The following is a 15,433-nucleotide window of genomic DNA, read 5'->3' as shown; positions in this document are numbered from 1 at the left end:
TGGTCTACTTCTATTTACTGAGGTTAGATGACACAGACATCCTGCTCTCCCCATCCTATTATCGTACATCACTTCCTGCCCTTCATCTATTGGCTGATGTTGCACTTCGCAGACTTCCTACTCTTCCTGTCCTATAATGTAACTTCACTGCCTGCTCTTCATCTATAGGCTGATGTAGCACTTCACAGACTTCCTGCTCTTCCCATCCTATTATCTGACATCACTTCCTGCTCCTCCCATCCTATTATCTGACATCACTTACTGCTCTTCGTCTATTAGCTAATGCTGCACTTCACAGACTTCCTGCTCTTCCCATCCTATTATCTGACATCACTTCCTGCTCCTCCCATCCTATTATCTGACATCACTTACTGCTCTTCGTCTATTAGCTAATGCTGCACTTCACAGACTTCCTGCTCTTCCCATCCTATTATCTGACATCACTTCCTGCTCCTCCCATCCTATTATCTGACATCACTTACTGCTCTTCGTCTATTAGCTAATGCTGCACTTCACAGACTTCCTGCTCTTCCCATCCTATTATCTGACATCACTTCCAGCTCCATTTCTTTTGGCTTGAACATCAACTAACAAATGCTCTGCCTTTGCCATTCCTGCAGGACCAATCCACATAATACTGCTTGTACTAGGAGTATACTTCCAAGACTCGGAATTGTTTCCAAATACAGGAAGAAATAAAAGAAAGAAAGTAGCGCATGGATTTAATATAAAAATATGAACAGAAAAGGCTTGGGGTAGGCAGTGCAGGACGTCCAAGAGGGACAGCTTGCGTCATTACAGGCAGGCCTGGGGTTACATAGATAGCTTGTATAGGTTTGTTCTTAAGTTGCTATGTAAGTCAGAACAGGTATATTCGGTAAGTGTCACTCAAGACAAATTCTTTTTTTGGTCCATGTGACAATTTGATTTAGAAAATTTTGGGTTAACAAAGGAACAAGGATTAACAATAAAGCTTCTTTGCAGACACCTAACAGTTCATCGTTGCAGCCTGTGGGAAATTACCAGCATCCAAAGAGCTTCACCAAAGGTCACAGAGGTCTGTTTGTAACTAGGGGGCATCTGGATGTTGGTTATTCTTTAGTCAGGGATCGGCTGTAGTTTCAGGATAGAATGAGATGCCAAAGAAGAAGTGTCATTCTGACAACCTGTACCACCCAGTGACATGCAGCACTAGTTATTGCCTTTGATGCAAGAAACCTATACAGGCGGTCCCCTACCTAAGGATACCCGACTTACAGACAACCTATAGTTACAGACAGACCCCTCTGACCTCTGGTGAAGCTCTCTGGATACTTTACTATAGTCCTAGACTGCAATAATCAGCTGTAAGGTGTCTGTAATGAAGCTTGATTGATAACCCTTGGTCCAATTACAGTAAAAAATGATTAAACTCCAATTGTCACTGGGACAAAATTATTTTTGTCTGGATCTACAATTATAAAATATACAGTTTCGACTTACATACAAATTCAACTTAAGAACAAACCTCCGGACCCTGTTTCCTGTTTCCCTGGATCTTGTACGTAACCCGGGGACTGCCTGTACAGTATATTATAGTTCTTCACACTACAGCATACACCAAAGTAGATTCAGTTCTCTCCTATATGAAAATCGTCACCATCCTTATTACTTGTCAAGTCTCACTCCAAGTGGCAATGACCTAAAGGAAGTGCGGTTAACTGGTAATTTTTCTTGCTGGTAATGAAGTTCAGACATTGATGTAATAAATCATAATGAAATTCTTGAAACTACAGAACAAAGTTAAATCAGCTTTGGAGAGAAGAGAAACCTCATTACATAAAATGTTTAAAAACAGAATATTAACTCGATTTGGCCGCAGAAGATTGGCTCACTTTTAATTGATTCCATAAACCCAGGCTTTGGACACTTTTCCTTCAATAACAAAGTGAATATTTAATTACTGGGAGAAATAGGAACGGACTCCGGCCAATGACATTATTGAAATAACTTAAAGGGGCATTCTCATGAAGACAAGATTATTATACATTTGTTTTTCATCAGTAAGACACATTTATCTTCTACTCCATTGCAAAATGTCGCAAATTACATTTATCATTTCACATTGTCTAAAATTTGTGACATTTTTTGGCGCAAAAAAGCTCCAGACAAAACCATACTTAAGGAAAACTTAGAAAATGGAATGAAGTTACATGTGACATTTGTGCAATATTTGTAACAAATGTCTCAAAAAGAGAGATCAATAAATTAGCATAGCTAAATAAAAGTGTAGATAAACCTGGACCCTGATCATCTAAGCACATTGTTAGCACACAGCATCTCATAGCACAGAGGAATCATGAAGTGTCTGCTTAGAGAGTCCCCGCCCACACTCTGGAATCTCACACTGACCATCACTGAGTGGTCACGATTAAGACAATTCCCGTTGAAACAAGTTGATTAGTTTTACAGCTGTATTTGTTTTATGGACGCTGGACGCTGAAATCCTGGACACAATAAAGAACATATATTTTTAATCCGAAGAAACCCTTTCCGTGATGCTGAAGCTACTCTTTGTTCTTTGATTTTCTGTTTGACGAATTTGGCATTACCATGCACCACGAAGGAGCAATTAAGTAGCCTAAATGGGTGAGCTGGTTTTTAAGGTCCTTTGGCTTATTACTTTCCCTATTACTGAGTGATAGGAGCTAAAACTGCAATAAGACTGAGTAAAATTGTAAAGGGTTAAAATGATCTTTATTGTGTAACCATCACTAGGGGATTGAAATGTCAGAACTTTCTTTCATGGGCAAACCCCTTTAAAGAAAATTTGTGGGATGTTTTTTTTTTTACACAAAATAAAATCTTACCCAGAGTTCGACATGCGAACACGGCCATGGCGCTCTGTAGTCTGTCTGGCCGCACGGCTTGTACCACGAGGACCTAGAGAAAGTAGAGAGCACTGCGTTATGTGTGGTAAATAACACAGGATTTTATGCCACGTTTCCAGAAATCACCTATATGGATGAGGTTTTCCTGGAGTAGCGCAATTTTTTCATATCAAAAACGTTCTAACGTTCAAAAAAAGCTTTGATGTAAATATTACGTAAACGAATGGGATTCAGTTTGAGGAATGGCTCAACGTTTCCATAGTCTGACGCCAAGTTTTGCTAATTAACGTCTTTAAAGGCCTAAATAACCTAATTTGCTAATGGGAATTAAAGTTAAAGGGGTTGTCAGAGTACTCGAGGTCCGACCACTAGCGGGAGAGAAGAGTGATCAGAAATATACCAAAAGGACATAGTGGACATACATGACCGGCGATCTATTGACATCAATAGGGTGGCCAGAGATTAGGCCCCATTCTTTGTTTGCCCTAGTTATCCGACTCTTATCTCCTATCTCTTTAACTTCTTTAATAAAAAGAGGATTTTCTGTTTGGGATCCTCAGCAGCTACAAAGAGATTGGGGCACATTTACTTACCCGGTCCTGTTGCTATCCCCGCTGTGCGTTATCCAACTATGATGCTTTCTGCCGCAATTCACAAAGTGCACCGGATATCTTGAATGTGTCGCGTCCCCGCTCGGGTCTGCCGTAGTTCACCATCTTCCCCCCGGTGTATTTAAGTGCATGTCTAGCGACAGAATTTTTAAGTTAAATCCTGCAGTTTGTCCGAATCCGTTGGATCGTCCCCTGATTTGTGTCGCATGAAAGCCAGCGCGATTGCGCAAAAATCCTATCGCTTGCGACACAATCACCAGCTAAATACCTATCCCAGCGGCGTGATTCCCAAAAACGTTGGGAAACCCGACGGAAATGCATTCCGTGGAATTTTAGTAAATAAGCCCCTATGGGGCACATTTACTAAGGGTCCGAATCACGTTTTTCCACCGGGTTTCCCGATTTTTTCCCGATTTACCCCGAATTGTCCAGGGATTTTGGCGCATTTGATCGGATTGTGGAGCATCGCCCCCCATGCGGCAGAAATGGGGGGCGTGGCCGTCGGAAAACCCGACGGATTCGGAAAAACTGCGCGATTTAAAAAAAAAATTGTGTCGCAAGAATATCACTCACATACACCGGAACGAAGCAGGTGAACTCCGGCGGACTTCAGCGCAGCAGCGACACCTAGTGGACATTGGGCGCACGACCCTAGTGAATCCCGGCAGAACCCGAATCAGCGTCGGAGAACGTGCCGCTGGATCGCGACTGGACCGGGTAAGTAAATCTGCCCCAATGTCTTGCACTTGGGGCCTGTCCTGTCTGGCATCCCATTACCGGGCACTCTATATATATCAACTTTCCTTGTGGTGGCGCTGCATTGAAAATGAACTACTGGTTGTTTTATTTTACTTCTAACCAAATCACTCTGACCATTAGGTGCCCTAAAAGGGGTTGTTCACTTTAAGTACATTCTAGCAAATAATTGATATTGTTTGTGTAGTAAAAAGTTGAACATTTTTCCATTATACTTTCTGTATCAGTTCTTCATGGTTTTCTAGATTTCTGCTTGCTGTTTTCTTGCTGTCATGCAACAGGAAGCTTCACACAGGTGCACAGCTTGTGTAATTAGAGCTGTGTGATACAATGAGCCATGCACCTGTGTGACATCACATGACCATGGACCACTGTCTATCTACAGCAGGGGTCTCAAACTCAATTTACCTGGGGGCCGCTGGAGGTAGATTCTGGGTAAGGCTGGGCCGCATCAAGTTTTCCACACAAAATGCGCTTACAAAATATCATTATTCAGATTCAAATGTCATGGCGTCTCCCAGCGCAAGGAAAGCCCCGAGCTGGGAGACGTGTTTTCTCTATGAACGCGTCCTGTGCACCGAGGGGTCCCAAGCTCGTACCGCACTGAGCCCAGTCAGGGGCTCAGTGCGAAATTTGATAATATGTTCAATGATATCATTTTTAGGACTGTACGACCTTTTGATCACTTTTTATAGATTTTTTTATATTTTTCAAAATGGCAAAAAAGTGCCATTTTCGACTTTGGGCGCTATTTTCCGTAACGGGGTAAAACGCATTGTAAAAAACGTTATTATATTTTGATAGATCGGGCATTTTCGGACGCGTCGATACCTAATGTGTTTATGATTTTTACTGTTTATTTATATTTATGTCAGTTCTAGGGAAAGGGGGGTGATTTGAAATTTAATTTTTTTTTATTCTAATTTTTTTTTAAAAAACTTTTTTTTATTTTTATTTATACTATTTTTCAGACTCCCTAGGGTTCTTTAACCCTAGGTTGTCTGATCGATCCTACCATATACTGCCATACTACAGTATGGCAGTATAAGGGGATTTTCCTCCTCATTCATTACAATGTGCTATCAGCACATTGTAATGAAGGGGTTAAAACGAAATAGCCTCGGGTCTTCGGAAGACCCGAGGCTACCATGGAGACGGATCGCCGCCCCCCGATGACGTCACGGGGAGCGGCGATCCCAGGTAAGATGGCGGCGCCCATGCGCCGCTATCTGTTTGAGGCTGTCGGCAGCTTTGCCGGCAGCCCACGCTGTAAAAACACCCGCGATCGGTGCTAGCACCGATCGCGGGTGTTACCAGTAAGCCTTTGCTGCAATATGCAGCAAAGACTTACCGGCTATGGAGAGGGCTCAGCCCGTGAGCCCTCTCCATGCAGCGCGACCCGACCGCCGCCGTGAATACACGGCGGGCGGTGCTTTTCCAGGCGGGGGCCGCAAAATGTTGTCCCGCAGGCCGCAGTTGGCCCGCGGGCCGCGAGTTTGAGACCCCTGATCTACAGGAAGTAAATGATGAAGCTTCCTGTTGCAGAGATCTTAAAACATTTATACAGAAACTTATATTGGAAAAATGTCTAATTTTTCATTACACAAACAATATCAATAATTTGCTGGAATGTCCTAAAAGTGGACAACCTCTTAAAGTTCCTGATGCGCTGATACACTACTACATTTCCTTCTATGGGACTTCTGGGATATCCAACTAAGATCAGTCCAGAGCACATATCTTAATGTCATGAGGCCATTATAACAAAAAAAAAGGCTTGTCCGAAGCAGAGGACCTCTTAAGTGGTTGTTAAGTTTGATTGTTATCGGGCTTTCGACACCCTGGAGTGTAAATTTTTGTGGAAGACTTTGGAAATAATGGGCCTAGGTAAAAAGTTTATTGCATGGGTCAAACTGCTTTATAACTGCCCTACTGCGAGAGTTTTGGTGAACAACCAGACTTCAAAACCATTTTACCTGCATAGAGGTACAAGGCAGGGTTGCCCCCTCTCTCCTCTCCTTTTTGCCCTGGCGGTGGAACCTTTGGCTGCCAGGGTAAGATGGGACAGGGAGATTGTGGGGCTACAATATGGGGGAGTAGAAGAAAAGATCTGTCTCTATGCAGATGATATGCTACTCTATCTGGGGAGTCATAGATCCATTCCCAGGGTGTTGGAAGTCTTTGATACTTTTGGCCAGGCTTCTGGACTATATATTAACTGGAAGAAATCTGCATGTATTCCCTTAGATCCTTTGGGAGATAATAAACCCCACGATTTAGAACTTATTACAGGGGGCCAGAAAATAAAGTACTTAGGTATATATATATATATATATATATATATCAACTACAATATCCGATTTGAATATCATTCCTTTAATTGTAACATTAAGAGAAAAGATAAAAACCTGGAAAAAACTCTCCCTTAACATATTAGGCAGAATAGCCCTTCTCAAAATGTTTCTTCTTCCTAAATTAATATATGTATTAAGTGCATCACCTATATATATTCCTAATAAAATTTTTAAGATAGTAGAGAGTCTATTTAAAGATCTAGTATGGCGAGGGAAACATCCAAGAATTAAGATGAGCACCATGAAATTACCATCTCAGAAAGGAGGATTTGGTGTCCCGGATATCCGTTTATATTATTTTGCGGCCCAACTTAAATACCTCCTGAATTGGGGAAAACTGTCTCTTTGTTCTTACTTTAGAGATAGTTGGGGGGCTATATATAGACAATATAATATTTTAGAGATAATAGAATGTGGACTATTTTGGAAGGGCCCTAGCACTGTGAAATGTTCAATAATGCAAATGTTACATAAGATATGGCTGGACATTAAAAAATTGTGGAATATAGAAGGGTTTTTTAGGTCTACTCCACTTTGGGGGAATCTATATCTTGGGTTACCAGTGGAGTTTGATTATAGATTCTGGGTATTGAAAGGACTGATTAGATATGAACAGATAACCAAGGATGGTACCATCAAAACTTTTGATGAAATGAAAATGGATTTTGGTTTGAAAGAAACCGATAAGTTTAGATATATGCAAATTAGACATGCTGTATTGAAAAAAGTAAAGCAGAAATGTATATCTCAGGATAGTCCAAATATTTGGAATATAATTATTTGTTCCACTACTAACACAAAAAAAAGAAAAATGCCTGAATTTTATATTCCTATGTTGGAACAGAAAATTAATTCCAGTGGAATTAAAGATAAATGGACCCGAGAAATAAACACGTTAAGTCCTACTCAATGGGCACAAATACAAAGGGATATTAAAAACATTCCCAAGATTCCATCACATAGAAGTGCCCAGCTATTTATATTGCATAGAGCATATTTTTCCCCTCAAAGGTTGGCAAAGATGTATAAGGGACGTAAAGCACTATGTAATCGATGCAATGGGATGGAAGCAGACGATATACACTTGTTATGGTATTGTCCCAAGATAAAGGTTTTCTGGATTAATGTTATCAAGGAAATAGAAAAACTGACAGGTACACATGGGCTATATTAATTTCAAGTGTGTATTTTAGGGTTGGTGGTAGATGTATCAATACAGACCCAAAACAAATACTTAATTAAAAAACTATTGCTATATGCAAGATTCTGCATCATTAAGAAATGGATTGTAAAAAGTCCTCCAACCACCAATATGTGGATTAGAATATCTAACCTGTCTCTACAAGGAGAATGGTACAATCTAAAGACTGTCTCAAATAAGAAAGCTGTGCAATTAAAAAAGATGTGGAAAAATTGGATAGAAAATAACTTTACAGTGGAGGAGTTGTACTTTATTGATTAAGAGAAAAAGAGAAAGGAAATAAGGGAAGGTCTTGGTGGGGAGATCTGGGGTGGAAGAGAGAGAGAGATGGGGTTGTTTTTTGTTTTTTTGTTTGTTTTCTTTTTTTTGGGCCAGTGTAGTGTAGAATTATTTGTAATTGTAAAATTGTTTAGAAAAGAATCATTGTGATACGTGCATTGATAGGAATTCTTTACCTCTTTCTAATCTTTTGTTAATTTTTGTATGTGAAATTTTTAAATTAAAAATATATATATAAAAAAAAAAAAAAAAGTTTGATTGTTATCCCCTAAACATAGGAGAGGGGATAACAATCTGATAAGTGGGGGTATAATTGCTGGGTGTCTACCGATAACGAGAAAGTGGGTCCCGCTGATTGTATAAAGCCAAAGGGCAAGCATCTGCAGCTTCATTCAAAATTATGGGAACACTGGAAATGACAGAGCACAAGTTACAGTGTAACATTTTTCTAATATTTCAAAAATCCCCCTACCTGCAGCATCCACTAGATGGAACCTTACTGCATACAATCTTATTGTAGAGCTCAATGTATTCATTTGCTGCCCCCTAGTGGCTTTGACAAATAGGCACCATGCAATGATTGTTCTGAGCTGTAGATAGACAGCACTGAAGATACATCCAAGGTGCAAAGGAAAAATAAAAAAAGAGACCCCTGGCATCCTTCCCTCCGTTATTTATGGACTCAAGTCACAGGTGGTGCAAAACAGGTTTGTTATCTGAAATCCCAGCTCCACAACATAATTCTGGTGGTTTAATGGTCCCAAATGACCCATCAATTCCCTTTAACAACATTCTGAAACTATTTATTCATTTTTATGCAAATGAATCTCATTTATAATAAGAAAAATGAAAAAAAAAATGAAGCATTTTATTTAATGACACTATAAAACTGTAGAGGGAAAAAAGTGAAAAACAATTAGCTCAGTAATGTGGTTTATAGATGAAATCTAATAGATGATGAATGTCCGGCCAGTGTGAGCCCTGAGCTGTGCCAGCGATGATAGGGAGGAGAATAATGGCCTCTTCCTTCCATACTCATCGCATATTCTCCAAGGTTAATACAAACACGGTTTTGGCGTACGGCCGCGCTGAATTACAATGCAGAAACCCTTCGGGTCTGATGAAGAAGAACCTTTTACAGGGAGTCAGCAGATCTGTGCACAGGCCCGCAATAGGAAACATATGAGGAGATTCAGGATCCAAAGGACCGGATCACCAGTCATGTGCATAAGTAGTTCTAACCTGGGGTAAAGCATCAGAATCTGAAGAAACTGGTGACAGTTACATGAGGGCGCGATATACAGGAACCCATATGCATATAAATGGTAGATGCTATTTAAAAAGATTTCCACTAACTATGGAAAGTATGATAAATGTGGCATACTATGACACTGTCTATTCTTTCTTTACACCTCCTATTAGTTGGGGCCAGAAAAATGTGGAACATTTGTATCATTTGTTTTGGTGCATTTCCCCAATTATTCTCCCCTTTTCCTATTCATAAAAGCGTCCAAAACCTTTTCTTCAATCACCCAGTGATCTACAATTATTTTCTTCTTTAAATCAAACCTCCCACTCACGTCTCCAGGACTTCTCCCGAGCTGCACCAATTTTCTACAATGCACTACCCAGTATTATCAGATTTATGCCCAATTTGCCCTTAAAACTTTCACTCTCTTTTCTTTAACTTCTGCTGATATCTCCGCCTGTCTATGTAATCCCTCAACACTCGATACCATTGTACAGGTAAGGCCTCATTCACATTGCCATGTGCTCGCCATTGCTGTAACCTGGGCGAGCACATGGGCAGATGGAGGAGGCATGAGCACTTCCCACCCGTCGCCTCTCCAAAGAAAGCCAATCGGCCACAGGTGCTATACTTGTCCCATACTGTGCACAGCGGCTGCTTGGCTCGCTTCCAATGCAGTGAGACTCATGTGCCCCTTCTTTCTTAATGCAATGAAGCTTTACTTGGTCCCAACTAAAATCAATTACAGGCAGTCCCAAGGTTACGTACAAGATAAGTTCTGCAGGTTTGTTCTTAAATTGAATTTGTATGTAAGTCGGAACTGTATATTTTATAATTGTAAACCCAGCCAAATTTTTTTGGTCTCCGTGACAATTGGATTTTAAAAATGTTGGGTTGTCGTAAGAACCATGATTTACCATAAATCTTCATTACAGACACCTGTGATAACTGTTACAGCTGTTTATTGTAGCCTAAGGGTGAAGACACACATGGCGTTTTTGGGCCGTTTTTGGGACGTTTTTACTAAGTGCGTTTTCAGATCGTTAAAAACGCATGCGTTAAAAAACGCATCCGTTTTTTAAAAAACGCATGCGTTTTTGTCCGGTTTTCCGAAATTGCGTAATGAAAAACGGACAAAAACGCATTTTCAAAAAACGCATGCGTTTTTTTAACGCAGTAAAAACGGCCCAAAAACGGCCCAAAAACGCCATGTGTGTCTTCACCCTAAGGCTAAAGTACAATAAATTACCAATTACCAGAGGTCCGTAAATAGAAGTCGTCTGTAAGTCAGGTGTTCTTAAGTAGGGGACCGCCTGTATCTGTCTTTATAACGGAGAGACTTATGTAAGTGTTTTATGGATACCAGACCTATAGGAAACATAACTCCTCCCATTCACATTCTGATTTTCAAGGGAGAATTTCATGCCTCCCTAATTTGTCTGGGGACGCCCACAAAGGACATATATACGAGTTATATTTCCACAACCCATGCCAGTTTCCTACCGCCATATCCCACAATATAAAGAGGATGGTTCGGAAAACTGTAGGAAATAATCTGCTCTGTACAGATTCCGGTCGTCAGTAAACAACCTACCGTCAATGTCAGTTTATTAAGATACTTGATGGCTTATTAAGTCAATTAGCCCTGATAACAAATCACCTGTTGGAACAAGGACAGCTTCTTGGCAACGGCTGCTGGGAATTCCTGCTCGCACACCGAGCTCTTTGAGAAATGACTCCACAGATTAGTATCTTCCAGATTCAGGCTCTGATACAGCGGCGGCAGAGAGGCCTACGAGATGAAACACTTGCTTCACATCTAAGTGGCTGGAGACATATTTTAGACACACGTTGATTTTAATTAAGCAATAAATTCTTTTCGACAAGGGAGTATGAGGGATGAGATAAGAGTGGGAAGAGGAGGAAAAGTCACTTGATCAGAGAGCAGGCGTGTGAACTTCCGAGCGGCGGATAATTACAGGAAAGGCCAATGAGTAGGATTCGCCTTTCGTCAGCCTGATATCTCATCCGCCATTAGTCAGGGTGGGCTAGAGGTGTTCACGACGCGTCTGTGAACGACTCAATGTCAGGGGCGGATTAAAATACCTTTAACAAAGCCACGGCCCATGCTCTTTCCTGCTCAATCCAAGAGGGGATTTGATCACGGAGACTCTTCTGGGAGTCCTGTAAATGTAAGACAAGAGATCATCCTGAGAGGCGAGATGGGAGTCTGCAAACTTCTGACAAAGGAAAATAAATTAGGATATTTATTATGCATAGCACCACCATACTCTGCAGCGCTGTACACAGATGCCATTTTCACACAAGCTTTCACTTCATGGTCCAAATGACACATTCTTTGGGTCAGTTCAAATCAACTCGAATTGTTCCTTTAAAAAAAAGTCTTCAAATCGCCATTTGGTGAGACCCGTAACATGATTATACTTCAATTTTTCTATTTTGAGTAGTCTACGACCTTTAACTCAATTTTTACGGATAATAATTTGCATTATTCGGTGCATCACCACATGGAATTATTTTTAGAATTTAATAGAGCAAATTAATTAATTGTGCTAGATAAAGTGTATTAGGGATCCCTATAACACAGGCCTGGGAGCATTGATGAGTCCTGTGTTGTTAAAGGGAGTCTACCAGCAGTCACTGACCATACAGTTGGGTATTGTCCCTGGCGATCTGTGTAATCATGCCTTTGTGTGTGTAGTAGCAGCAGGACTGTGTAAAAATAATTCGTTTTTCAGGATTGTAGCTGGTACTGGTGTGTGAGATCTACGCTGTGCTCTGAATAAGAGAAGTAGCGGGTTTCTGTTAGATATTATAGCAGAGCTAGAAAAAAAAAAAAAGAAACACACCAGTGTGAGCACATTCTGTGAGGACCCTGTTCTCCAAGTCCAGCTACAATCCTGGAATATAAATGTACAGTGGAACCCTGGATTATGAGTACTTGGTCTGCAAGCATTTAGGGCTGGGTTCACACTTTGTTTTTAGTATATGCTCAGCGTCTAAATGTCAGGAAAGCTCCCGGCGTATACAGTGACTGTCCCCGCCTGGCATATCCTGGCAGACGGAGGCACGTTGCTCAGTATGAAACTTATTTGGTAAAAAAGACATGATGGAAAGAAGTAGTAAGCTACAGTACATCTTTCCATCCTGTTCCCTCCTGCTGAGCGACGTAATACACTCAGCAAAGGCAACAGAGGTCTATGGGAAGCAGATGCAACGTCTCCCATCCTCTGCTAAACGAATATGAGGACGCCAGTGATGTCACTGTCCATGTGATGACAGTGACATCACTGAGAAAACAACCTGTACATTGGCGGCAGCCAATCACATAAGCATACAGTGGGATATGTCTGTGCCATATGTTTCTCCCTTTCCAAAACCAAGATTGGAAAGGGAAGAAGTTGCATCTTTCCTTTAGTAACATCTTTCTTTTATAATCTACATTTGGCTTAAGAACTGCACGGAGGAACCTGAATGTGTCATTGTGCCTGTAATGAGGCTGAAAATCTGCCTTGTCCCTGCCGCTCTGAACATGGGGTTTGCAGTAAAATGGAGTAATAATTGCAGGAGGTGTAACGGGTGTGAGGAATAAGTGTCTGACATGAGGAGAAAAGGACCATCAGATATATGACAAAGTTTTTGATTTGCACAAGGATGTAAAAGCTGAAAAATTCCTGCAGTCCTTAATGTGAAAATGGACCTGGATGGGAAGTGTTAATAGCCGCTCGCTGAAAGTGAGAATTATAATAAAACAAAAAACAATTGCAGGAGTATAATAGGGCGCCAAAAATCCAGATCTGTTACAGAGGTTTTCACAAGGGTCATCACAGCTGAAGCCCAGGGAACAGATAATTGGTGGGACAAGAATTATTTACACTCAATTTTCCTCAAGCTACGGATGGAACAAAGGATAACAAGACTTCCATGAAAGCCACAGGGGTCAGAGGTCCAGAGCTCCGCTCACTTACTGTATCTATCATCTGTATCTTCTATCTCATCTCATATCTACCTACCTATCATCATCTATCATCTCATATCTATCTATCTTTTTCATCTATGTACCTATAATCTCCTATCGATCTATCTACCTACCTAACTACCATCTCTTATCTAGCTATCTATCTATCTCATATCCATCGATCAATCTATCATTTCATATCTATCTATCTATCATCTCGTATCTATCTTTCTACCTATCATCTCATCTCATATCTATCTAAACCTAACTATCTACATACCTATATACCAACCGTCTCTGACTGTCTAACTACCAATCTGTTATCTATCTACCAGATTTTATTTACCTACCTATCTATTATCTACCTACCATCTCTTATCTACCTATCTATCAACTAACTCATATCCATCTCTCTCTCTTATCTGTGTCTGTATATATATAACTAGATGCATGCATGTAGTTGTCTGCTCATATATATGTACCGGTATATTTTTTTTGGGGGGGGGGGGGGGGGGGATGACTAGAAACAAGCACTTACAGATTTCTTGAACATGTCTCCGATGATGACCCCGGTGAAGACATCCCACTCCTGTATAGTCAAATGACAAAGCACACAATGTTGCATTATTAAAATCCCAAATTTCAAGGCATTTATTCATGTAACGTTTAATATTAATCTTAATATGATTTTTTTTTTTTTTTTTTTTTAACTGTAACAAAATATTCAACTTGTTGTCAAAATCTTATTGTGGAAATTGTGGAAATTTGTCAATGTACTAGGGAAATTTTCGAGATTCCGTCCAGCTCATTTTTAGTATGAGCGTTGCTTGTTCTGGAGGGTGCAGATATGAAGTATGGTGTTTGTGCATTCGCACATTAATGTCAATTACTAGGATTTACAGCAAAACCCTCATAATTATAGATGGCATTTATTATCGTGATATAGTGCAGCCATCTTTTACTCGTATACTGTCAATTATAAAGATTAACTGCAAATACGCTGTAATTGCACAGTTTGTTACTTCCATATAGATCACTGACTGACCTCTAATAGAGCACACACTCTGCATACGTGGGCCAGGACTTTACAGGATGTTGGATCGGATACTTACGTTCTCTTGGAATATCTCGGGATGCATGCCGCGCACAAAGTGTAAGGCGAACATCAACTGATCCGCCTAGAGGGAGAACGGTGTATTACATGTTAACAGAGACTGACATGTCACTGGGTTTAGATGAAAACAGCGGAGATAGAAATATTCAGGAGACATACAGCAGTGAGTGGGCCCCAAAATATGGCCCCCAGCTATACAGTTTTACACAGACCACATTTCCTGTCCCGATCCTGGTCATGCAGAGACCGCAAAGTAGGTTATAAAAGTTTTTTTCAACCATTCTAAGCCTTTTCAAAAACCACAATATGAGGGCTTGTTTTCTGCAGGATAAGTTGTACTTCCTGCTGGCAACATTAATAGTCTGTGCAATGTACACTGGGAGACTGTAAGAAATGTTACAATGTGCCGTAAATTACAAAGATATGACCATGACTTGACTTTCTAACAATCTCTGTTTATATTGTTTTCGTAACTTTTAATATCTTTAAAAACTTTTTTTTAGAAATAAATTTCTCTGTAATGCCATATTCAAAAAACAATAACTTGTTTAAATATTGATTTTTTCAGACCTGTGCCAGGTGTCATTGTTGGGGATGAGCTGATGTTTTCATTGATGCCAAGAACCAATACAACAGATCCAGGTAGAACCCTCCTCAGTGCAGGAATATACAGGTAGCCCTGGGTTACGTACCAGATAGGTTATTTAGGTTTGTTCTTAAGTTGAATTTGTATGCAAGTCGGAACTGTATATTTTATAATTGTAGTTCCAGGCAATTTTTTTTTGTCCCTGTAACAAGTGGATTTTCAACATTTTTTGCTGTAATGGGACCAATGATTATCAATTAAATGTCATTGCAGGCACCTTACAGCTGATCATTGCAGCCTGGGACTGCTTGACAGCAGCTAATTCTATGGTTCTAGAATCATATTAAGGCACAAACGTGTCACCATACCATGCTGTCACCGGAATATAGAGCATGCTCTATCCATGTATGGCCAGGCCGCACGTCTCCCTTTAT

The 15,433-nt window shown here is 40.4% G+C and overlaps 1 protein-coding gene across 3 annotated transcripts in view; it reads right to left on the bottom strand.

Annotated features, from left to right (window-relative positions):
* Positions 1-15,433, bottom strand: part of DYNC2H1 (dynein cytoplasmic 2 heavy chain 1) — a 219,162-nt gene that overhangs the window by 114,412 nt on the left and 89,317 nt on the right. For all 3 annotated transcript variants that reach the window (XM_072134207.1, XM_072134209.1, XM_072134208.1), the window contains 5 exons: positions 14,412-14,477; positions 13,838-13,888; positions 11,427-11,504; positions 10,981-11,112; positions 2,850-2,922 (listed from right to left, as the gene is read on the bottom strand). In XM_072134207.1, the coding sequence (XP_071990308.1) occupies positions 2,850-2,922; positions 10,981-11,112; positions 11,427-11,504; positions 13,838-13,888; positions 14,412-14,477 (400 nt within the window). The remainder of the gene's footprint in view (positions 1-2,849; positions 2,923-10,980; positions 11,113-11,426; positions 11,505-13,837; positions 13,889-14,411; positions 14,478-15,433) is intronic.

This window comes from Engystomops pustulosus, chromosome 2 (genome assembly GCF_040894005.1).
Source record: "Engystomops pustulosus chromosome 2, aEngPut4.maternal, whole genome shotgun sequence".
In the NCBI taxonomy this organism is placed as follows: Eukaryota; Metazoa; Chordata; class Amphibia; order Anura; family Leptodactylidae; genus Engystomops; species Engystomops pustulosus.
This window is presented reverse-complemented; position numbering and strand designations above follow the sequence as displayed.